The sequence below is a fragment of the Ruditapes philippinarum genome, unplaced genomic scaffold (assembly GCF_026571515.1).
Source record: "Ruditapes philippinarum isolate M1 unplaced genomic scaffold, ASM2657151v2 ctg2091_1_1_1_1, whole genome shotgun sequence".
NCBI classification, from domain to species: Eukaryota; Metazoa; Mollusca; class Bivalvia; order Venerida; family Veneridae; genus Ruditapes; species Ruditapes philippinarum.
The window spans coordinates 149,806-176,782 of NW_026857143.1; the positions used below are offsets into that span (position 1 = coordinate 149,806).

General features: G+C 32.2%; 1 protein-coding gene across 1 annotated transcript in view; it reads right to left on the reverse strand.

Moving 5' to 3' along the window:
- The window catches only part of LOC132748929 (protein MON2 homolog), a 105,019-nt gene extending 82,193 nt beyond the window's left edge, over positions 1 to 22,826 (reverse strand). The window contains exon 1 of the mRNA XM_060738600.1: positions 22,764 to 22,826. Coding sequence (XP_060594583.1) covers positions 22,764 to 22,811 — 48 coding nt within the window. The 5' untranslated portion in view covers positions 22,812 to 22,826. The remainder of the gene's footprint in view (positions 1 to 22,763) is intronic.
- Between the last annotated feature and the right edge of the window lie 4,151 nt (positions 22,827 to 26,977).

The following is a 26,977-nucleotide window of genomic DNA, read 5'->3' on the forward strand; positions in this document are numbered from 1 at the left end:
AGAAAGAAATATGAGCTGTGTCATGACAAAACCAACATAATGGGTTTGCGACCAGCATGGATCCAGACCAGCCTGCGCATCCGCGCAGTCTGATCAGGATCCATGCTGTTCGCTATCAGTTTATCTACGTATTATAGGGTTTGTTAGCGAACAGCATGGATCCTGATCAGACTGCACGGATGTGCAGGCTGGTCTGGATCCATGCTGGTCGCAAACCCATTATGTTGGTTTTGTCGTGACGCGGCTCAATTATTATACTGACATAATATTTTACAAAATAGGTAAAATATCTGGAAAATAAAAAGATCCGTCAGTAGCATTAAAATCAGCAAAATTACAAGAAAATTGAAGACTGGAGGCTCCTCGATTGAGTCTGTACCTGAGGGATCATTATGAAAAAGTGCAATATCCCTCAAGTCAAAAGCAGTAATTTAAACACGTTTAGTATAAGATAATCAATTAGAATAACAGAACTTTTCAACCAAGCAAGTTATCAAATTTCAAATATCACTTTCTAAATATTAAACTGTAATTAAAACAATTGATCGTAGATATTTTCTCATCAAGACAATGTCTGAGGTTCCATTTTAAGACATGCAGTATCATGTTTTCTATGATAAATAAACCATAAAATCTGCTGAGTCATTCTTATGCAGTTTTAATATCAGGATTTCATTCTTAAGCAATTTTAATATAAAGGATAGCCTTTTCTTGGTGAGGAAAAAAATACAAACTATAAAGTACAAATGTACTAAATATTGTGACTAAAATAAAATATGCAAAGCATGCCTAATTAATGATCATGTTTTCATTTGATTGAACGTCAGTGGAAATATGAATTCATATAACACTCCCTCCATCACCATGAGCCCTTAGTCTGCTGTTGGTACAATGTACATGTACAGGTACCAGGTTTATTCCATGCCACCATGCAGACAATGATCTGACGATATGAGCCGCGCAATGACAAAACAAATAAAATGTGTTTGTGACCAGCATGATTCCAGACCAGCCTGTGCATCCGTGCAGTCTGATCAAGATCCATGCTGTTTGCTACGAACCCTGTTACATGTAGAGAAACTGAACAGCGGCTGCGCAGGCTGGTCTGGATCCATGCTGGTTGCAAACACATTATGTTGGTTTTGTGATTTCTATCATCATCATGGTCTACAAGTGTTCCCTATTCAGTCACTAAATATTTTGAAATTTTCCCTAAATATGATAAATAGATTTGTCTATATTGAAAGACAGACATGTCCATTTATTTTAAAGACACTTAACGGTGGATTTTTTACTTCACAAGACTGGATTTTTTTTTTTGAGATTAACGTGTTCCATTTGATGAGTTCAAAATTTCAAATGTTTCTCCAGAATAATTACTCTAATTGACCCAAAATTGAAAAGCACTCAAATCAGGCTAAGGATAGCACACTTTTTCTTTATTTATCTTTTTAATACCTCCCTGTTTAAGTGCCCCTGTCGGTCTATGTAAGAATTTCAAGTTTTTAGGCTTTTGGACCTAATGGTCAGGAATTCTTTCAAGATATTTAGTGTGGTTTAAGATTGAAGCAGAATCTTAAATGGTCCTTGTAAAAGAAAAAGTTTTGAACAATACTTATATACATGGATAAATGTTATAGAAAAATATTTAATCATCTCTTTTCTGAGATCTGAGATTTAAGGAAACAGGTTTTGGACTCTTTTTTTTTTTTTCATTTATTTATTTATGTTTCTTCTTTAAATTTATATGACAGCAAAGCTCATTTTTGCAATGTACATTACTTTTTAATTTCATCATAAGAATATGCTGGTAAAGTTGACTGGTTGTAGAAAAGTATGTAGTCTAACTGCACAAAAAATAACCAAGATATGGTACCAGTCTATGGAAAGTAAAATTCTTACTTTGATGACTTACTCATATCTATACTTGTCAACAACAGTAGATAACAACAAACAAGAAATTTCCTAATGAAAACAAGTTATTTCCTGAGAAAAACAAAACAAAAACATCTTTTGTACACAAAAATACCTTGTACTATTAACGGAGGGATTCAATGCTTTGAAATCTTGCAAAACAACATTTTTTTGTTCTATTGTTTTCAAACAAAACATTTATTTTTGGTAGAAATAACAATAATTATGCAAACGTTTTATACCCAGACAAATTCTATGCATTTTTAACAGTAACTGTAACATATCTTAACAGTCTATATAAACAAGACATTCAGAGAAACATCATCTTCAATTTGGCACGCAATTTTCACAAGTTTCGCAATTCACAATTTTTGTAATGACATTTTCTAGTTTCATCCATATAAACAAAAGAGATCGAAAATTCCACTAGCATCCGCTCATACTTACAAGTAGAATTTAAGAGAACTCTATGAAAGACAAGCAGAAAAGATGTTGCCTGCACACTGGAGATCCTGCAGGACGAACGACTCTGAAAATATTTTTCAAGGCCTGAACAACATAGCTATAATAATTGAAACTCCTTCATAGAATTTTTGAATTTTAAAGGATCTTAGACTATGATAACAGAAACATTTAAAGCCATAAAAATATTGTGGGTCGCCAATCTCATTTCTCAAATTATCTGCCCATTAATTCAAATATTTTTTGCTAAAAAAAAAAGAAGAAAAACAGATCATTTCCGTGATAAATGAATAGAATACCCTTATTTCGCTTCAAAATTATTTGGTTAAATTTAATCACTTTTTTCCATGCCCTTTGCAATCAGTATTTCACAATTAAAATACACACAAATTACCTTTTTTTCTAAAATTACACATTTTGCTCGTATAATGGTTGCCAATTAAATAGAAACAAATAAATAAAGATGGGAATTCCATTTTCAATCTTGTAATTATCGAAATCTTTAGAACAATTTAGAAGTTAATTCTAATGAAAACAATTACTGTAAATAAGGTCTGTGTGAGTTCTGGAAAACTCCCTCATGCAATGTAAACAAAATCTTTGAAAACTAAAACTAATCGGGTATTTACTAAAATTTATATGAACCAATCAGACCACTATTTAAAGTTTGAAAGTCGTGCAAAATGAGTACTGAAAGAGTGGCAATTTTGAATTCTTAATTCTAGAAAGAGTAGGACAGTGGCCAGAACAAACGATAAAGTTGCCACCCTTTCGGTTTTTGCAGAAATAAATACCCCCATGAATATTGGATATCTAAACAATCTAGCTTGAATTTTGGATTAACAGATGCACCCAAAACTCACAAATGGGTACATAATATATCAATTAAAATCAATGTAACAGTTATCAAGTCTTGGTCAATGGCCTGCAATTTTGTCAATGGCCTGCAATTTTGTCAACGGCCTGCAATTTCGATCTAGAATACACGCATGATTAAGCTTAGAAAAAAATCATCAGCAGCAGTTAATAAGATTCTGAACCTGCAAATAAAACTGTAACTTAAAACCTTTGCTCATGTCAACCCTAGCGCATGAGGGATTCTTTGAATAGTCGAGCTAATAAAGCAGTTTAACATCAATTAGCATGCAAGTTGATGAACACCAAGTCATGCGTTGTTTTACACATGATACGTTATTACTAGAAATTACAATAAACTCAAATAAAATCATTAGTTTTGTAAAAAAGAAAACGTAATATGACAGACATTGCATGAAACGTTAAATGGCTCTTGCATGTTGCGATTACCAATCAAATTGCATCATGGGAAGTTAGTTATTCATGCTGAATGTTTGACAACAAATCTCAATAATCAAATTTTATTTTTATACGAAACACAAATTAAGCATTACTCTGACATTAATGAGTTTAATGTATGCCTGTAAAAAAAAGTAACCATTCATTAAATGCCATGTTAAAGCTCAGAAACTGCATGTCTTCAGTTCATTTCAAAAGATAAAGTGTCTTAGATAAAGAAAATTATTAAAAAATGAGATAATTGCTATCCACAATAAAAGGAAACTCTTTGATTATTAAGACTACAAGGACTTGTGTATGGCACCAGTACAACAGGGTCAGTACTCACATTTGTATAGACTGACACTTAAAGTCTTCATACAGACTGCTGCTAAATTTAAGGTTTTAATTAAATACATCAAAAACCCTTAAAATAACAATGGAAAGTTGTAAATTCAATGCATGACAAGTTCATTATACAAATAGTTAAATGATAAAATTATAGCACTTTTTTGTTGTTTTTGGTTGAGTTTAACATCCACCAATACAGTATAGGTCATATGGCGACTTTCCAGCTTTACCAGTGCAGGAAGACCTCAGATACCCTTCTGTGCATTATTCAAGACACGGAAGTGCACCTAAGTGGAACCACCAAATGGTTAAACAACAGAATTACAACACTTTCCTTCAGTTAAATCAAACTATCAATTACTTGCTACAAACAAAACAAATATCTTTAGATATATGAAAACACTTGTAAAGTCAATAACATTTTTCCCCCTTTTCTCTTAAGTCACAAATATGTACTATCTGTATAATTTGTCTGTCTCGTATTCAAATTTTATTCCTCGCTGTGCCTGGAAGGGCATATAATAGACAGGTTCATACTTGAATGAAATATATGATAATGAACAAACATGATTGGCAAAATTTATTGAAAAGTGCAAGATTTTTTCCTCTTCTTTTTTTTTCCAAATATAGGATGCCAATTTACTCAAGGTTTTGCACTCTTTGACAGTGTTCAAAAAAGGAGATAAAAAGCAACGAAAGCCTAGATTTCCAAATAAGCTACTTCACATTGTTGTATAATCCACCAAACCTGATTAGCATAGGTCAATAACCACTAAATTTATTGAACAGAAAGCAAAAGTGCAAAAAATTTGTTTAAAGCCTGCTCAAGCACTAAATGTCAATTCTAAATTTAGATTTAACGTAGAAAAGTACATATCAGTGATAAAATAATACATAATTCTTATGCATCTAATGGACTCAGTTAAAATACATTGCAAAAACAGTGAAGAAGAACCCTCGGTACAGCATTAACTAGTCCCTTAAAATATTTACGAAAATCAACCACTAAAAACCTGGCTGACAGTGCCAACAACATTCTGAAACATTTCTCTCATTGCACTGCTTTGATTGATCTTGCAAATCAAACTTCATTGCTGATTGATTGCTCTTTAAACAAAACCATCTATTGTCTTCTATTTAATTTGTTATGTTATTTATGCTAAAGCATTTTCCTAACATCTTTAAATGCCATCAGCACATTTCAAAACAATGCATAAACAAAGTCATTACAATTCTAGAATCTTCATTTTTGACATGCAATAAATAATGTCTGAAATTGCTGAGAAAATACATTTCAACATAAATCTGTTGTGAAACAATATAATTCTCTCTACACACAAAATGTAACTTCCACTTTTAATTTTTTGGCATCTTTGTAATCAAAAATGAGAATAAAGATCAACAAGGCAAAGGCAATTAATGTTCACAGGACGCAGCCCCTTCCATTTTTAGGAACTGTCAGTTATTAATTTTTGAAGATATCAAGAATAAAATTCAAAAGATATTCAACCAATGGTCAGAGTCTGGATGTGCAGGCTGACCTAGTTCATAATGCTTTTGACAAAGGTGGTGCAAGAAGGTGGGTACTACTGTACTTAACTGATGAATTATTATTTCCATTTAATTCTAGACTAATTCTGTCTGACTGGGAACTTCAGGGGGGAAACTTTGTAACAGTCATCTTAAAGTAGCGGGTTACTTACTTAACTGATCAAATATTATTTCCATTTAATTTTAATTTCCGTCTGGTGGACAACTTCAGGGGGGGTGGCGCAAAAGTCAACTTATATTACTATGTATTTGCAATTCATCAAAACTTCAGTGCAGTTATATCAGACAATGCATATGGATGTTTCATTAAATATTCTTTGATCTGTAACAAAACCCTTTTTCATTAATGGAATCTGATAGTTGTTTCTCCAATTTGTTAATAAAACATTATTAAAATCAATGCCATTGTCTGTCATAAACATTGTTTATTTAAAATATTTCCCAATGATTCATAATTTCTATTATTGAGGTATTTTCCGCTACAAAATCTGAACAAATTTCTTCTGCCTGAACTATGAACTAAATGAAAGCTATCATCATATAACTGATGCAAGAATGGTAATTTTATTTTTTCAAAGTTTCCCTTATATATAACGCATGATGGAAGCATGGTCTTTTTAGAGTCTTTCTTTATAACTCTTGAAGAAAGGACGGTCTTTTTAGATTACTGGCCATATACAGTAGTTTTATTTTCTTTTTTGGTTGTTTAATGTCTCATCAATACAGTATAGATCATATGGCAACTTCCCTAGGCTTTAATGGTAGAAAACCTCTGGACCGTGCTCTTCCAAGCATTATTCCAGGCACAAACAAACACTTGAGTAGAGCCACTGACATTCCATAAGCTAACTGGATAGCTTCCTTACATAACGGTGAGGGGCAAGTGGTTTTAATTCAATGACCTTAGCCACTCTGAGCTTTCGCACAGCCTTGAATACAGTAATTTATGCCTAAAAAAATTAACTAGAAGTAAAGTATACATGCAAATCAATCAAGCTTTGAATGTTTTCAATACTCTCAAAGGAGCAACAAATGCATGCCAATATATCTTCCAAATACACTTCAGCCTCATTAAAACGCTCATGTTGGGGTCCAATGTCTCAACACCACGTTCTAACGAGGCTCTCATTAGAACGCTCATTGCGAAATTACCGCATTACCCCACCCACTGCATATATATTTAACGCTGATTTTTTTACTTACTGTTCAATGAATATCGACATTATCTTTTTCTAAAACCATTCAATGATGTAAACATATAATTATTATATTCACAAATAATACTAATTATATTTAAAAGAAAGGAAAAACTTTCGAAAGAAAATTATAAATCATGAATGTAGCCATTACTGTAATGACGTTTGATTAACTAGGGGACACAACTAAAGCTGGACTGTAAATAACACTGTAATTTACAGTCCAGCTTTAGTTGTGTCCCCTAGTAAATCAAACGCCAATTACTTCCTGTCATGGCCGCTCTATTTACAGTGCAGGATTTTAAATTGATTTTGGGCTTGTGGGTTATTTAATTCAGCGAGGTTTACATGTCAAAGATATGTGTGTGAATTTAAGTTTATTTATACTCACCACCGAATGCCAATGTAACAGTTATGATATGAATTTGAGATTTTGGAAACAATTTGAAGACAGGTAAAACAACAAAAGAGCGGATAAACGCTTACCTGGGCATGTTTTTCACACCTTTGGCGATCATAAATGTCCTAATAACAATTGTTTATTGTACTTGGCTATCAAATTGAGCAAGCGTTATAGCGCGCTATAAATCTTAGTCTACTTAAAAAAAAAAAAAAAAAAAAAGTTTTTTTTTTTGGGGAAGTTTTTTTTTTTTTTTTTGGGAGCCAAGGTCTATGAGCGCTCTACTGAGAGTAGCGTTATAGTGAAGAGCGAGTTATCGAGGCTACAGTGTAAAACTGTTGTGCATTTTATCATAATTTGACGCTTCAGAAACACAAACAATTACTTAAATATAACAATTAACAAGAGTGTTCCAGGAAAACATTGATCAAAGGAACGAGACTTATCTATATTCATTAGTGTTGTATGCAAACAAGGTAGGAACAGAATGAGATAATGTATTCATCAATTAGCGGAAGACATTAATTCAACATTAAATGCTTTTGGTACTGGTGGTATTTCATAATACCATCAATATACATACTGTGACAGACCTTTTAATAGGCATTAAGAAATTACATTATATAATAACCATAATTATCACCCTTTGTGATTAATATAGATTAATTTATGCATGCAAATAATGTAAAACATGATAAATGTATATAATTATGCATGTTTCAACAACCTTTTAGTAATTTAGAACGTCCTTGAAATTTGAAATACTACAACTCTTTGCCTGCTATTAGCAAATGATTCTAAAAAAAAAAGGACAAATTTCAAGGCATCAACATTGCATTTAAAGTCAACATTGTATTTTTAAATTGTGAAAAAGCTCAAATTTCTTGTCTTAAAATGTCAAACAAAGAGCATTATCATGACTGTGAATTATTATTTTATAAAAAATACTCCTATTTCTCGACATCTCGTGTTTCAATCCAAAAGTAAGACACAATTCTATCTCATACCATATAAACAATATTAACTGCGGATCCCTCTTGTAATAAAAGATTCCTATCAGTTTACAAAATTTATGACATAATGCCATTAAAAGATATAATCTATATCAAATATAGTCTGACTACATACGATAAAAATAACAATATTTTTGACAGCTCCAGGTCAAAGGAAATAAAAATCGTGATGTACTCTTGAAACAATATTGTAGGTATTTTTAAAACTGTGAAAACAGAGAGAAAACATGGTATGAATTGTAGCAATATGAGGACAATGATGGTTGTAAGGGTAAAATATGATGGTCGCATTGGTAAAATATGATGGTTGCATGGGTAAAATATGATGGTCGCATTGGTAAAATATGATGGTTGCATGGGTTAAATATGATAGTCCAATGGGTAAGATATGATTGTTGCATGGGTAAAATACGATGGTTGCATGGGTAAAATATGACGGTTGCATGGGTAAAGTATGATGGTCGCATGGGTAAAATATGATGGTCACATGGGTAAAATATGATGGTCCCATGGGTAAAATATGATGGTTGCATGGGTTATTAAATATGATAGTCCAATGGGTAAGATATGATTGTTGCATGGGTAAAATATGATGGTTGCATGGGTAAAATATGATGGTTGCATGGGTAAAATATGATGGTCACATGGGTAAAATATGATGGTCGCATTGGTAAAATATGATGGTCACATGGGTAAAATATGATGGTTGCATGGGTAAAATATGATGGTCACATGGGTAAAATATGATCATTGCATGGGTAAAATATGATGGTAACATGGGTAAAATATGATGGTTGCATGGGTAAAATATGATGGTTGCACGGGTAAAATATGATGGTCACATAGGTAAAGTATGATGGTCGCAAGGGTAAAATATGACGGTCGGATGGGTAAAATATGACAGTCACATGGGTAAAATATGATGGTGACATGGGTAAAATATGATGGTCCCATGGCCAAAATATGATGGTTGCATGGGTAAAATATGCTGGTGGCATTGGTAAAATATGATGGTCGCAAGGGGAAAATATAATGGTGCCATGGGTAAAATATGATGGTCGCATGGGGAAAATATGATGGTCGCATGGGTAAAATATGATGGTCGCATGGGGAAAATATGATGGTGCCATGGGTAAAATATGATGGTCGCATGGGGAAAATATGATGGTCGCATCCAATTTTAATGAGAAAGAAAAGAATATAAATGCCATGAGAACTACAAAAGTACTCTTAATCTCTTTATTCAAATAGCATAAATTAGTCATTGATATAATAAAACAATCCCAACTAAATGGATGAAGAACTAAATGGATAAAAAAATGCATTAACTCTGTAAATGCTTACATGCCTATGTAACTAGAGTTTTTCTTGGAAGAGTCTTTGCCTATAAATTTCAGTGTATTGTTAGTCAGCTACATTTATTGTCAGTCTGTTTTTAATGTGAATACAGCTGCATTTCAGTCTGTTGTCAACTAAAAACGAGTGAAAATATAAATGTGTAGCAAAAATAACTTATAAAAAAAACAAAAACAAGCAATGCAACTCTATGCATTTCCTTCATTAATCATGCATTATTTCTAAAAGTACAAGAAATCTCATATAAAATCATAGATTCCATAATACAAAATACAAGACATAACATGACAGATATTGCATTATGTCATAGGATGATCTAAGATTTTGAAATTAACATTTAAAATGCATCATAGTTTGATGTTCCTGCCAAATGTATGGCCTATCACACAGATCACATCAATTCTTCAAACATATTCTAATACAATCTTCTCCTCAATCTCATAATTTATGTCATCATGTTAAATTTATCAAAACTGTTCATTCATTAAAACTTAGCAAGGGTGTTACAGAAGTCCTAAACTGCTCACCCTGGGTACAATTCTTTATTTATCTTAAGTACCTTTGCACAACCAAGCAAGAATGCTATAATGGTCTTATATTGCTCATATTGCACACATTTAGTTCCTAAAATGCATTAACTAAGCAAGAATGCTAGAATGGTCTTACATTTGCACACCTTGAGAACCTTTGCATAAAAAAGCAAAAAATGCTATGATGGTCCTTCATTGCTAAGATTGAGTATCTTTGCATTATGAACAAAGCAAGAACACTTTGATGTAAATTGTACCTTTGCATAAATAGGCCTAAATTAATGGACTTATATTTGCTCACCTTTACAGAATCTCTGCATAACTAAGCAAGAATGCTATAACGGTCTTATATTTGCTCACATGGAGTACCTTTGCATAAATAAGCAAGAATGCTTTAATGGTCTTACATTTGCACACCTTAAGGTAACCTTTGCATAAAATAGCAAGTACGCTATGGTCCTTGATTGCTAAGATTGAGTAGCTTTGCATTATGAACTAAGCAAGACCACTTCTGCTTCATAAACATCTCTCATCATTCAATTACAATGATTTTTTTTTTAAATTGGACTCAAAAAGTACAGATAGTCTTTAAAACATAATGAACATTTTGTAACAGGTCATGCATTTCAAAAAATAATGCAATAACAGAATGAAATGCCATTTTTTTAAAAATTTCCTCCAAAAATGGATTAGCAATGTTCAAAACAAATAAAAATGGAAGACAAACATACCCAATAAACAAAATGTTTTCAATGTCCCAAATTTAAGACACAAAGTGAAAAGGATGACATAAAAAGTAAGTCACAGACATAAAGGATGGATGTGGTTAATAAAAGTAAATTACAAGAAGAAGTATATGCAAGTATATGAGACAGGTAATTTCCTATGTAAGTAAACTGATATTTCTCTGGATAATATGTTCCATATATAAATTTAATTTCCTGTCTGCCTATGTGCATTATATTGTTCGATTCTGACACAAAACCATGCATCTGTTCAGTCAAATTTGTAACTGTATCACTAGCTAAAATACTAACTTGCCCAGTTTGTGACCCTCATCCTGCTTTATTTTATAAATGGCCTTGTCATTTTCTTGTCAAGATTCCATTTTTAGGACTGCACATTATCATTTTCCGGATATATCATGATCAAAACTGGAATTTGGTCAGCCAACTCACTGGATAGAGCCTTGTCAAACTGCTTATTTACACTGACTCAGGTTCAAAAAGAAATTTCAATCCAAGTCTGCTATTACAATGATTGGTTCAAAAAGCTGAATTTCAATCCAAGTCTGCTATTACAATGATTGGTCCAAAAAGCTGAATTTCAATAAAAGTCTGCTATTACAATGATTGGTCCGAAAAGCTGAATTTCAATAAAAGTCTGCTATTACAATGATTGGTCCAAAAAGCTGAATTTTCAATTAAAGTCTGTTATTTCAATGATTGGTCCAAAAAGCTAAATTTCAATAAAAGTCTGCTATTACAATGATTGGTCCAAAAAGCTGAATTTCAATAAAAGTCTGCTATTACAATGATTGGTCCAAAAAGCTGAATTTCAATAAAAGTCTGCTATTACAATGATTGGTCCAAAAAGCTGAATTTCAATAAAAGTCTGCTATTACAATGATTGGTCCAAAAAGCTAAATTTCAATAAAAGTCTGCTATTACAATGATTGGTCCAAAAAGCTGAATTTCAATTAAAGTCTGTTATTTCAATGATTGGTCCAAAAAGCTAAATTTCAATAAAAGTCTGCTATTACAATGATTGATCCAAAAAGCTGAATTTCAATCAAAGTCTGCTATTACAATGATTGGTTCAATCACTTGGGTTAGATGAGGAAAACCCACATTTGCAAAATTCAAGATAACACCTGTTAAAAGTCCCTTGTGTGATGTGATTTAAAGAGGCGAGAGGGCAGTGAGTCAAAATGAGCAACCTTAACAACATGTTTATACTCAATCAAATTAAAACCACGAAACAAGTGATAGACTTATAAATCTTTATTTTTGGCATAACTGGCTAAGAAACATCAGACCAAATGAATGATTGTATGATAAATATAACTAAAACTGGAAATAAGACATAAAACATGTTAAAACCATTAAGTCTGGTGTAGTCCGAGCCAGTATGCCTCCTTCTTTCTTGGTATTGGCTCACGAGCCTAATCCCCATAAGAGGCATACTGACAAGATCTTAACCAGATGGCATTGCTCTTCAAGGTGAGAGGCGGGGATGGATGGTGGTGTAAAATTATTTTTCTAAATTAATGTGCGTGTGAACAAAGAGCGCTGTGGAAATCGAGAGGCTGCATACGTATTGCTGCTGATGCGGGTCCTACTTTGTTGATAAGGGAGCTGAATTTAGTCACGTGGTATTAGAAACCGGATATAGGTCAAGTACCGACGATGTAAACATCAAATCGAAAGTAGAATTAATTTAGATCTTGCATAAACCGCGTTTACTACGTAAACTTCAATTTATACTCAATCAAATTAAAACCACGAAACAAGTGATAGACTTATAAATCTTTATTTTTGGCATAACTGGCTAAGAAACATCAGACCAAATGAATGATTATATGATAAATATAACTAAAACTGGAAATAAGACATAAAACATGTTAAAACCATTAAGTCTGGTGTAGTCCGAGCCAGTATGCCTCCTTCTTTCTTGGTATTGGCTCACGAGCCTAATCCCCAAAAGAACATGGATGATAGCAAAGTGTTTGCATTATGGATTTTCATTGTCAAATTGTCCAAGTTGTATGCTTCTTTTTGGTTTTAATGCAGATTTAAACACGAGTTTTATCATATCTCTGTGAATAACTAACCAGTAATTTATCAGCAAGTGCTGTGGATGGTTCACCTAATCATCTTTACTGGATAACTAACCAGTAATTTATCAGCAAGTGGCAGGCAACTAATCCAGTATGTTTTCTGAATCAGCAGTTGAGAAACAAATGACCATTAAACTAAATGTCCAAGATCAAAATTATCACAGAGAAATCTGGCCTTGCGCATGTATAAAACCAGCAACCTCTGGATTAAAAATTTCGATACTCGCCCTATATGAGTCAGTGGACCGTACTATGGGAATCACGCATATAAAGATCATGCTTTATAATATGACAATTCCATTATACCAGAAATAAGTCCATAAATAATATTTCCAATAACCATGACCAGACAAACTAAATTACGGGAGGAGACATTGGAACTGTATAGACCCTTACAGAACTGTCTAAAATAGCCATATCTCAATCAAGAGCTCAGTCTTTGTATCATGATGAAATATCAATATTGTTTTACCTTTCCAGACACTGACTTTACTCAAAATGAAAATAAAAACTAAAGAAAAACAGAAACTGAAGTGATATGATTCCCTCATAAATCATAAGGCAAAGGTTATGATTTTCAAATCCCAAATAAATTAAGTAAAAAAAACTATTCTAAAGAAATATGTATTTCTACACCATTACATGACAATGCAGTATATTCTTAACTGAAACAACAGCTTTTGTCAGTATCTAATGGTTTAAATGGTGCACTTTAGGAATAACTAACAAAACTTTACCCCGCTGGAACTGAAAGTGAATACACATGCCATCCGGTGTAAAGTCGCGCCAGCAACCAGACTTTATAGTGTTGGCTGACCTAAACTTAAAATAATCGTCACCATATCCACAAAACTGGTTTATAAACAATGTCCGAAAATGTAATCAAAACAGCAATGATCTAAAAAATACAGTTGACTCTCGGTTACTCGAAATCCAAGGGACTGGGCATTTTACTTCGAGAGAAACGGAATTCGAGTAACGTGGAACTGCCGCAATTACGTTGACAGTCGTACCATGTTATATATACAGCATGTGCCTGATTAAATGTGAAAAGAAGTAGGTTTGTTATTGTTGTTAGCGGCAATGCTGCAATATTTACCGTTGAAATGACGGTAAATTACTTACAACTACAAATCATAATGAACAAAAATATATCATTCAAAATTTTAATACAGTATATAAATAGTGAAAACATAAACATACAATTATATTTGATTTAATTGATCATCGGACGAAAACGAAAGTAGCAACTATCGTGAACCGGAAGTACAAATAAAATGTATGCAAAATGACGGGAACATTAATTATACAAATGTCATTTACGTTGATAACACACATCAATACCTTGGCTGTTATTTGACTAACACCCGTCATACTGGCACAAGTCACCTTTCTTAAGAAATGTAATTAAATTATAATTTAGTTATCTAACTGTTAAAACCAATTAAGTGCTGATACGGATTAAAGCCACTTATACGATGTGTTAATAATACATGATGACCAATTAAAAAAAATATATGAAACGTGTAAATCACGAGTGACAACATCTCACCTTGATGTCGCCGACCTTTGATCAGTCGTCTGTTTTCACACTTCGACTAATTGAAATGAAAATATGTTGGACTTTAATTGACGGGACCAAATTTTCTTTTCGACTAAACAGGAGTCTCGGTAAGTCAAAATTTGACCTAAGCGGAGTTAAAATACAAAGATAAAGAAGGAAATTTGACGGGACTTTAGAAATTCTTCGACTAACGCGGAATTTTGAGTAAAGCGATTTTGACTTATTGAGAGTCAACTGTAGTTCATAAGAAATGCCATTACTGACCATTGCATCAAAGATTTATTAAATACAATATCACACAATTTATAAGTTTAATAAATGTGCTGACGAAAAATTTTCATTTGAATCTTTTAACCAAACAGCCATGGCATGCAATTCTACCATAAATGAAACATTAAAATGTCTTCCTCTTCAAAACCTGAAGCAGGAAAAAAAACCTCAAATTTTAGAAGCTTTTTTGCTTTAAATTTCTGCCAACAGAATTGCCTTCATAATTTTACAAGCCATGCAATCTTTAATTCTTTAGAACTGTCCATCCATCAGTTTTCAGTGTTAAGATGATGGGAATTCAGTATCAATGTTTTTATACTCATTCTTTTGAACACACCAAATTTGTAATTGTGAAAATTGGCGAATGGCATGAAAGCGTGTGGCAAAAACAATTAAATTATAAAATTTTATTTTTTATTGGGTTTTATGTCCGAACTACTCAGTATAATATTCTACAGCTTTAGTGGTGGAGAAAAACCTAAGGCAGCTCTTGCACCCAAACTGGCACATGCATAAGATTCTACCATTCCTTAATTTAGCTGGATAACTAACTCACATGAAAGAATCCAAAGTCTCTAACGAGATTCACACCTAAAATGGTGAGAAAGAAATGTTTAAAGTCAACCACCTTAACTACTTGACCACAGACACCCCTAAATTTGATCATTAACAACAACATTTCATGGAACTGTAACATGTTTACAGTACCCTTCTATTCGGTGATAAAACATTTAATTTTTCTGCCACTGAATCAAAAAGCTTCTAGAAGCTTAATGCCAAAGAAAATTATTCTGATATTTTTCGTGATACATTTGTATTCATCATATACATAAAACAGTTATTTCATGCCTTAAAAGAGAAGTAAACAAGTTATCATAAGTCGGTTTCTGCCCAAAATATTGGGGTAAAAACTGGCATACGTCAGTAAAAGGAGAAAGGTAATTTCCGCATACGTAAACCAATATATCTGTGGATGATATATTCTGTATACAGAGTTAATTTCCTGTGAACCAAATGTCCACTGTTGCATGCCTAAGGCTTTTAATAACACCTTGTCAGAGCCAAAACCAATCATTTTTATCACTGTTAAACAACTCCATAAGAGTATGGAAGTTTATATAACATACATGTGTATCTTTGGCTGTATACAGTAATTTTGTTCAACTTTTTTCATTCTTTTTTTTTTTCTTGCAGCAACCAATGCCTTTATTTGCCTGACTTTTTTGATCCAATGAGCAATGAGCAATAAGGAGGCCTGAATTTTGTAAACTTCTGACAAGTCTAATAGTATTTCAATATTTACATTCTTTCAAATATTGTGTCTCTTAGCGTCTATTAACATTTGATTAATTACTAAGTAAGCCCTGCAGGCCTTTAAAATTGACCTATTGGAGAGGAAAATTATAACTTTTTTTTTCATTTTTCATGATTTTATTTGGAATCTTTTACAGTTTTGAATTGGATAATAGACCCTATATTCAGCCTCTCTTTTGTAATGCATGTGAAGGTCAATAATAAATAACCTCCTTTCCAGCCATACAATAGAGAAAAAAGTCAAACACATTGCACAAGAGAGAGGCATGAAGGCAATAATCGTAGAACAAACGATAAAAAGATTTATAAAGAAGCACTTTTCCGTAAATTGCCAGTTCACAGTTGGTTATACACAGACATTACAGAAATTTGTCTGTCAAACTGAGAGAATAATTGTGTACTAATGTAGTAAATTGCCTAAATGGTTGGAAAGTCAAACACTTTACAGACAAAAACTTACTTGATTACCAAAACACCTTTGAACTTCCGTCTTGTCATAGACACTGGGAATTAGAGGAAGATTTTTTATTTGAAAGAGCTTTATTATTATTACAATGACCTAGTGTAACATTAAACATAAACCAATGGAGCATTAAAACATATCTATAAATTTCCAGAAATGGCAATTCACATTGTTATATCAGAGTTATAAATGTATTAATCAACAAACATGCAAACAGTCTTCCTGCTGTAATCTAGTCTGGATAGATTCATCACATAACAGACTCAACAGTTTCTTGTAGGATTCGAACCCACAGCAGTGTAGGGCACAAATGTGATAAGAAGTCAATGAACAACCGGCATGGTGGCCCGGAAACATGTTTTTTTGCAATATAACAAAAAACATGACTAGAACTTGTTTGGCTCATTCTAATGATAATTCCTGCATGGGTTGTGAAATGTTTCTAAGTCTGAAATGATCTCTTCTAATGTATTCTTCATGTTAAGGCGAAATAACAATAACTAAAAGCAAACAGAAGGTTTGATATTGTATTGATTTTTAAAATGTAAATTATTCGGCTTTGTTGTCTTAAACATCATCTTCATGGGGAAAGCAAACAAAACAGTTTTTTCCTGAGAGAAAAAAACCTGCATATCTCAGATGCTATGGGCTACTGACCTACTTTAGAAAATAAAACATTTATTGATAATAAAATTTTTGATACTTAAAGACAGCCTTTAAACTGCTGAATTTCTTAAATGGACTTGTCCACCTTCCATTTAGGAACTGCTTATTGTCCAATTTAGGGATATCAAGATGAAATTTGAAAATCAGGCCAGCTAACAGATGTACTGTACTTGTCAATAAAGCTGAAATATTTCGCAAAATTTTTGGTATAGAGACTATATCTGATTGTACAGAAGTAAAACAATATTAAGTTATGTTGGCCTAACAAGAAAACTAGAACTGTGTCCAAAGGACACGGATGCCCCCACTGACAACATATATATATGATATATAGTGAAAACATCAACAAAGGGCCATAATTCTGTTAAATTTGGTTGCAGCAAAAATTCCTTCCTTTACTACCATCTACACATTAAGGTTGTTCATCCCTGGAAGTTTAAGCAAAATCTGCCATCCGGTTTAAGAGGAGTTGCGCTTCACAAAATTTCTACATAGTATATAGTGAAAAAATCAACAAAGGGCCATAATTCTGTTAAATTTTGGTCCGCCCAGCAAAAATTCCTTCCTTTACTACCATCTACACATTAAGGTTGTTCATCCCTGGAAGTTTAAGCAAAAATCTGCCATCCGGGTTTAAGATAAGTTGCGTTCACAAAATTTCTACATAGTATATAGTGAAAAAATCAACAAAGGGCCATAATTCTGTTAAATTTGGTCGCAGCGAAAATTCCTTCCTTTACTACCATCCACACATTAAGGTTAATCATCCCCTTAAGTTTAAGCAAAATCTGCCATTTGGTTTGAGAGGAGTTGCGTTCACAAGATTTCGGGACGTACGGACGGACTGACGGACGGACCGACGGACGTTCTCACAGGACAGTAATTATGTGGCTACTCTATTGTTCTCTCTATTGTTCTTTTTAGCCACACAAAAGAAAATAGCCACATAAAAGCATTACGGAATGAATGACATCAAAGAGAAAGAACAGTTACCTATTGTCCCTCTAGCCACATAATTACTGTCCTGTGAGTGCGGATGGACAGACGGACAAGTGCTACGTTTAATGCACCCCACTGTGTGGGGGCATGAAAACAGCAGTATTGTTAAATATGTTGGCCTAATATCAATATTGTCTAACAAATAAACAACCATATCCTTAACTATGTTGGCCTAATAACAGTATTGAATGTCCAAGACACAAACAAGTATATTCTTATATAAGTTTGCCTAATATTTATATTTTTCAAGACACAAACAGCAATATTTTTACCTATATTGGTCTCACGATTCAACAATGTCCAAGAAAAAAAAATTAAAATTCTTAACTATGTTGGCCTACCATCAATTTAATGTTCAGGAAACAAATATTATGACCACTGATTAATTAACAGGTCACCTAAAATTCTGTTAAAAGTCACTTTAAGACCATTACTTACCCAGCTCAGCATTTATAGCTTCCTCATTGTTTATGTGCAATGGAAACAGAAAAAATAGGAAACAAACAATTTCAGGTTGATGATTTTTTTTTTTTTTTTTTTTTTTTTGGCAGATGATGATAAATATGTGATTATTCATTTCAAATAAAAACTAATCACAGCAGAACAGCTGAAGAATCTTATCAGTAAGAGCAAATTGGCAAATCAGAGGAAGACAAATTAAAGCTAAATCTGTCAATTTTATCTCACCATAAAACCCAACTATCAAACTGTCTTCAGAAGATTGCGCAATGATCTCTCTGAAGCTGAGCTGATAGGTCTTATATGCCTAGGAGTGATATATCACCTTTCAACTGTTTTGTATTCCAAAATTGTTCCCTTAAATTTCTTAAATTAAATTTAAATTAGGATTTATACAGAAATAGAATAAATCAAGGCTGTAAGTTGTTTTCGAGCTTAAATCTTACTGGCATAGTGAATAAACTATGAAATGGTCCATCTTATTGAAACTGTTTATCTATTGAGGTCTGTTAGCCTGCTGAAGGCAATGGGTTTTATCCTATTTGATCAGTGCAGACCACAAGCCAGCCGTCTAGTCATGGTCAGCACAGACCACTATTTAGAAAAGCATATATTTTACAAATTTCCCTAAAAAATAATGAACAGTTATGTCAATCTTGAAAGATACAATAGGCCAGATGAAAATTCTTATGGCATTATACAATAGGCTCATGTCATTGTACGATAGGGCCATATGATACCTTTCACAGCATTATACTAAAGACCATGATTGTGATAATAGTCAAAACAATAATTATAGATTACAGATTATAGCTCTCACAGCATTGTAAAATAGGCCAGATGATAACTCAAACCAATATACAATAGGCCAGATGATAGTGCTCACAAAAATATACAATAGACATATGATAGTGCTCACAACAATATACAATAGGCCATATGATAATGCCAACAACAATATACAATAGGCCAGATGATAATTCACAACAATATACAACAGGTCAGATGATTAAAATGCTCACAACAATACATAATAGGCCAGATTATAATGTCCACAGTATTGTACAACAGGTCATATATACAGGAAAAGTAGTTTAAATATCTGAAAACAATTCTTTTTTCCTTTTTTTTACTGCTGCTATGCTTTTTTTGACAGTGAGTGAGTAAGCAATCTGATATGAACTGTATATTATCTCATGTTGTTTTTCTTCGTCCCATAAGTCAACCGAGACATGCCAAAACAGTATATATATTAACTTGTTGTGATGCTACACAAATGATATATGGATAGTTCTTAATGCTAAATCAACATGTTTTATTTATTTATGTCGCTTTTATTGTCAGTATAAACAAAACATGTCTGGAAAGGTAAAACAATATTGATATTTCATCATGATACAAAGACTGAGCTTTTGATTGAGATATGGCTATTTTAGACAGTTCTGTAAGGGTCTATACCGTTCCAATGTCTCCTTGTGTAATTTAGTTTGTCTGGTGAATAATATTCGGATGATAACTTCTAGATTCATTTTAGCTGTTAATAATCTAATAAAGTTTTAAGAGGGATAGCCAAAGCTGACCTGCTGATTTTTTACACAGACTTGTTTGGAAACTGTTCATTACAAAGTTGGTCAGCCAACAGTATAGAACTTGGTGTAGGCAGAATGTGTCATTTATAATCTTCAAATGTTGTATCACAATAAGCATCATGGTCAAGAAAAATTCTCTAGATCAACTACGGAAAGAAGCATGTTCAGGGACGGACACAGCCCCAATCCAACATTTTTTAGTCGGGCAAGTAAAAAAAAAAAAAAGTTTCCTCTTCAATTTTAATCTAAATTGTGTCACATCAGCACAAATATATTGAAACAGAAACTGACTTGTATTGAGATGACTAAAATCAGAACTGACATATATGATTCAAATGTGCGGCATAAATGCAAGAAAACAACAATCAAAACAGAGCTTAATATAGCAATCTCATCAAAACAAAGTGTGATTTTCTTCTCATTGTATGGAGAGGAAACAATATCTTTTATTACCCAATAAAATTTCATCTAAAACCCAATTTGAAACACATCATGCTACTTAATTAGACATGATGGAGACAACATATCCGGGCCTGCAAGTTTTCTAATGTCATAAATTTTCCCCACAATATCATTTCAAAACTTGTCTCTCTCCCTCAGAGTGCATTCAATATAATATTGCAGGCATGTTTCAGATAATCTTAATATCTTCCAAACAGGATTTATATGTACTTTTTTGGAGTGCCTTCACCTTTGGAATATCATAGGAATACGCACATTCACTATAAAAGAATCTGTAACAGAATTATCCATAGTCTTGAGGATAACTACATTGTTAGGGCCTAAAAGTCAGGGCTGGCCAATTCAACACCATAAGAAATCCAACAAGTCATATTTACACTACTTTTTATATTTCTTTCCAAAAAAAAAAAAAACTGCTTGGTCTTGTGCACTTGTATATAAATAAGTTAAAAACAATTTTTTTTTTCAATTAAAAAATAATTGCATAAAATTAGTTTCGGAATAAATTCTAAAGGATATATAAAAACATTGATGATTTAGGTAGGGCTGTTGCCCGGTATGTTGTTATAATTTGTATTAATCATGTAACCTTACACGAATATATGTATAAAATAAAATATTATTAAATTAAACATATACATATTTTTTGTGTGCAAATTCTGACTCTTATCCCACTGAATTTGTGTATTGGACTTGTCCAATATTGAATTCAGAATCACAGCATGTAAAATTTGACATTTTTCTAAGACACAATTTTGTCTTTATTGCCAGATCACAGTTTGACAAACACAGTCAAAAGTACATAAATGCCAAAAGTACACAAATATGTCTGGTTAAAGTCATAAACCACCTAGTCCTATAATAACAAAACATAGAATATTTGTAATACCAACTGATGTTCCTGTTGTTTATTTGAAAAAAGCAGGAAACCTAACATCACTATGAGAAAAAGTTGCAAAATTTATTATTAGCCTCAGGACAATAACCTTGACCCAAATGACCTGAAATCCCTAGCAAGGGTACTTTTTAACCATAGCACTGGTACCAATGCTCCAAATATTTGATACTCAACCAATAAAAGGGTGCTATATGACAGAAGTCAGGACAGAGTTTAGAATGGATGAAAGTACAGATTGACAATTGGCACGAAAGATTGACAGACTGCATGACAGAAAGATGGAGGGTATGACAGAGTGGTGGAAGGAAGGACAGTTAGGGAAGGAAGGTGAGTGAAGGAAGGAAGAACAGAAGGCTAGAAGAAAAGACAGAGGGATGAAAAGAAGGTCAAAAGGCAAGAATAAAGGACAGAAGGATGGAAGGAAGGTCAGAAGGCAAGAAGAAAGGACAGAAGGATGGATTTAGGAAGGTCAAAAGGCAAGAAGAAAGGACAGAAGGATGAAAAGAAGGTCAGAAGGCAAGAAGGAAGGACAGAAGGATGAAAGGAAGTTCAGAAGGCAAGAAGAGAAGAAAGGACAGTAGGATGGAAGGGAGGTCAGGATGCTATATGGGTTGATGGAAGAAAGGACACAAAATGGTTGAAGGAAGGAAAGAAGGTAGTTTAAGATGGCATGAAGGTCAAACAAGAAACTACAGTATGTTCCACTGAAAATTTCCATACTACATCTTTACTGAGGAAACTAAATTTCAATCTATAATGATGGATTATTAGTAAGGAAATCTTTCTTACAGTTATTCTTGTAATTTATAAGACACTTTTTCAAAACCATTTTTTTAAAGATTTATTTTTAAAGCATTATACTTTGAAAAAATTATTTATCCATTTCTCAACAGTGAACTAAATTTTCTGCAATTTGTACTCATATTGCACTACAATTATCACACTTATTTTCCTTATGTGACAATATTTCAAACTATCTTGTCTTATCTACAAACTCACAGGGAATATTGAACCCCTATACTTAAACATGAAAGTATTGGAACAACATTTCAAGTATTCCTGACAAAACAAAAATGCTTCAAAACAAAAAACCCACAAAAAAATTAATGCTTCAAAACTCTTTTTTTTTTTCTAATATAAAACAGAACAAAATCCCACATCAACATCAACAAACCTTTATCCCATTAAAAACATAGTTATAGAGATTGTCAGTCCAACACATGATGAATTACCAGAACTGTTTTCAAATCAAAGACGTACAACAAAATGATGGTTATCTACATAAAGGATTTAGGAATGATCCAAGACAGGCAAAAAGTACAAATAAAATTCTATTTCTTCAAACAAAAAAATAACTGTTGAAGCGTAATCAAAATTATATTTGTCAATGTTATCTAAGGCATAAAAAACACTTTGGTATCTTTTGTTTGAAAGGTCTTTAAGTAATAGTAAAAAAAAATGTCAGTAAAAACAAATCAAAATTGTATTTGTCAACTTTATCTTGGCAGAAAAAAAAAACACAACAAGATTGGCATGAAAGATTTTTGTTTGGAAAGTGTTTTTTGTTGTAAAAAAAATTAGTACCAGAGAAATCAAAATTGTATTTGTTAATGTTATCTAGGCATAAAACAAACCCCACAACAGTTTGGTATCTTGAATTTAATCAATGGCAGAAAATCTCTGGAATCATATACATCAAAACCCTTTGGATCTATATATTCCTTCAAAGAAACAGGAGATGTTTTAACAAGTTAGATACTTATACTTCATGTGAATCATAATTATTTTCCACATTTTCACTGGTGTCTGGTTGGAATTCAGTCTTCTAAATTTCTTCTAAATTCAACAAATACAAAAAATTAAAGAAGTTGTCAAAAAATCAAGTCTTTTCTATAAATACAGGATTTATTTTCATTTTGTGATATGAAAATTATCATATTTCACTCAGGTTTTGCGACCACAGCCACTGATGAAATATTTTCATACCATTTCATAAAAATAAAACCTGTATTTATAGACAAAAACGATATATTACAGCAATAGATTTTTGCTGAATCAAAATGTACATACCACCAGCCTGATATGAAACTCTTACCTGAAAATATAAAAAAATAAATATGCAATAAATACAAACAACAAATTACATTTAAATAGATATATAATTATTATATACTCATAAACAAGAGCAACGTATGCTCCTATCTACATGTCGTTATGCTTTCTACACTTCATTAATTGGACTTGTGATGTCAAGGTTTAAACCGGCCAATCAGAGCGGGGCTTTAGTGAGTGGTAAAAGATATTCATAAATGTAGACATAAAAGATACAAAACTTCAGTCAAGTCACTCAGCACCCGAGTGAGGACCACTGGTCATCAGAAAGCTAAATTTATGATTCTATTTTTTAATAAACTGTTAAATTCATTAGATTACACATAACATTTTACATCATTTATAATTACAACAAAGTCTGTTGTTCTTACAGATGTTAAATCACTTATCTACTTTGTTAACAAGGTTTTTTTGTTTGTTTTGCCTTTGTTCTACTCTTCCTAAAGACAAAACATTTAGATTATCTTATTTACAGATTCCTATCTTTTTTACACAATCTGTAACTGAAGTAACAATGCTCCTGTAAATAAAGGTAATACAATGAGTGCATGTATAGAACAAAGTGCAGATTCTTGAAAAATGAAATGGTGAATCTATCATAATATATCTCTTCTTCCTTCTCTCTGGCGAGAACTTTTATATAAAATAAATTCATGTGAATTTTGACATAAATGAAATCTTTTTTAGTTAAATGATAAGTGAATATTGACATAATAGTAATCTTTTTTAGTTTCTTGAGAAAATAATATGAAAATATTAGCACAGATGAATAATCTTCTTAGTTTAAAACATGAATTTTGAACACAAGAAATGTATCATTTTGATATCTTACTAATATATTTCTTGAAAAAAAAAAAATATTGTTGATAAAAGTTCTAAGTGATGTAGTATGAACATTTATATGATGAATAATAACATTTTGTTCTAGAACATTTTATATTATGGTATTTATAGATATACATATATATAATATCATGTATCTCACACAAACAATATCCATATAAAAATCTTTCTTCGTTTGTCCTTGCATATAATACTAAATTACATAACAACATGATTATTTATGGTATAACAGACCAATTCATTTTAATTAGGTCTTGAATTTTCGGAATTTTAAACATTTTAATGAATATTTAACAGTTCTTGAAATAAGCAAAACACATGTTTGGGACTTTATAATGGAGCAATTAACTCTGTAAACTTTATTGTCATGATTTGGTAAGTTGAAGTTTCAAGAATTTTTAAGCATGCATGACTTGCAGAATAAGAAATTTAAGTTAGAATTTATTAATATTTTATTAAAATAAATCTTTTTTTTTTTTTTTTTTTTTTTTTTTGGGGGGGGGAGGGAAATTGTACAAAATTTATTTTGGTAAATATTGTGGCATTGTAGCCGGCAATATTTTGTTTTATGTTTTTGATCAACCTAATATTATGCTAATATGTGATCTAATAACATATTTTGGTTCTTTGGAAAGCTGAGGGGGATAGACTGAAATTAGTTTTGGTCTGCTTCTTCAGCTTCCCAAAGCAATATCACTTAGGTGTGAAATCCTTTGATGTAAAAACTTAGAAGCTGGTCAAATGCACATGTGATAATGTAATATTAATTATGATAGACAGATTAAAGATAAAAAATATATTATTTGATTGGATAAATTCAAAAGGGGGCAGATACTTTGGTTTGGATAGAATTTTGGACATACAGATTTGGGGGAAAAGTTAGGTCAGTTTTGAGGTTTAAGTCTAGGTTAAGAAGGTTAGGATAAGAAAAGAAAATACATTGAGTAGAAAGATTAGAAGTGAATAAAAGGATTTAATTTGATATTGTAATAGATAATTGATAGTTAATAATAAGGTGGACTGGTGTAAAAGATTTAGTGAATCATATGGAATAAAAGAAACTGAATGTGGAAATTAAAGTTTGTTTTGTTATATAAAGTTATATCAAAGTTTTTATGAATTTCAAAAGCAATTGTGAAGTTAAGATTTTAAAGCTAATTCCCGAGTGGTCAGACCTAGAAAAGGGCGTCTGGCCACATAATGGTGGAGAATCCGGGTATTCTTAGAACTTTTATTAAATTATAATGTCAAGAAATAAACAATTGATAGCAACACCAAAATTTGAAAAAATGATAATGTAGACTTTTTTTTGGAGAAATTCGAAGAAAATTGGACCAATTAAATAATTGGAGCAAACGAAGAAAAGTGCGTTCAGTTTTGTTTAACTCTGAACCAAAGTGCTGAAAGCTTGGTATCTAAATTTAAATAGAGAAACGAAAGAATCGTTTGAACTTTTAAAACAATCTTTTAAAAGCAGGTTTTTCCCATAAGACTGACAGAGTTAACTTGTATGCAAAATTTATGAAAATAAAACAAAGATGGCAGAGATTATCTGTATACAAGAAAGAGGTGGAGACGTTAGGGAGGTTACTTAAAAAAAAACAGAGGATGAAATTATTGACAGAGTGATATTTGGTTTGGACAATAAACTTTAAACAACAAATAATTATTCGAGATATAACCAGTATCAATGAGCTGATCGAATTTGCGAAGAAACTGGACACTTTACATGCATCTGATGTTGAAACATTAAGTGAAGTATCCATTCCAAAGGATTATCGTGACAAACAACATACCGTGACGTACAATCCAAGGAGCAGGGAGGAAAATTTCAGAGCCAGGCAACAAAGACCAGGACCATACAGAGGGCGTCAGCAAGGAAAAGATGGACTAAAGTGTCACAGCATGTGGAAGGTTTATTGGGCCATGGTTTTTCTTTTTCTTGTTATCGCAATAAACGTTGCTTTTACCTGCCAAATAAGATGGGATCATGTTGAAAAGTTTCCCCCCCCCCCCCAAAAAAAAAATGTTTTTTAAAGAGTTAGGGGTGCGAGCCCGTCTCACTAAAAAATTGGGGGATGGGCAAAACATGGGTAAGAAGAAAAAGGATAAGAATATATCTATAGGGAAAAACATATTAAAATTGGAGATGAGAAAAATTTAATTGATGTAAGATTAGGAAATTTTTCTACTTCTGGTATGATAGACAGTGGTTCATCAATTTGCTGTTTAAACCTATGATATGTATAAAAGAAGTGGTCTGAGTAATCAATTTGATCTTTTACATTCAGATTTACCAAGTGCCCAATGTGCCAATGGCTCATCTATGAAAATCATAGGCAAGGTTGTTGTTCCTATATCTATATGCAGATTAACTTTAGTACAAACATTTTATGTCTTTAAAAAGTTTAAATCAGTCTGTTATTCTAGGAA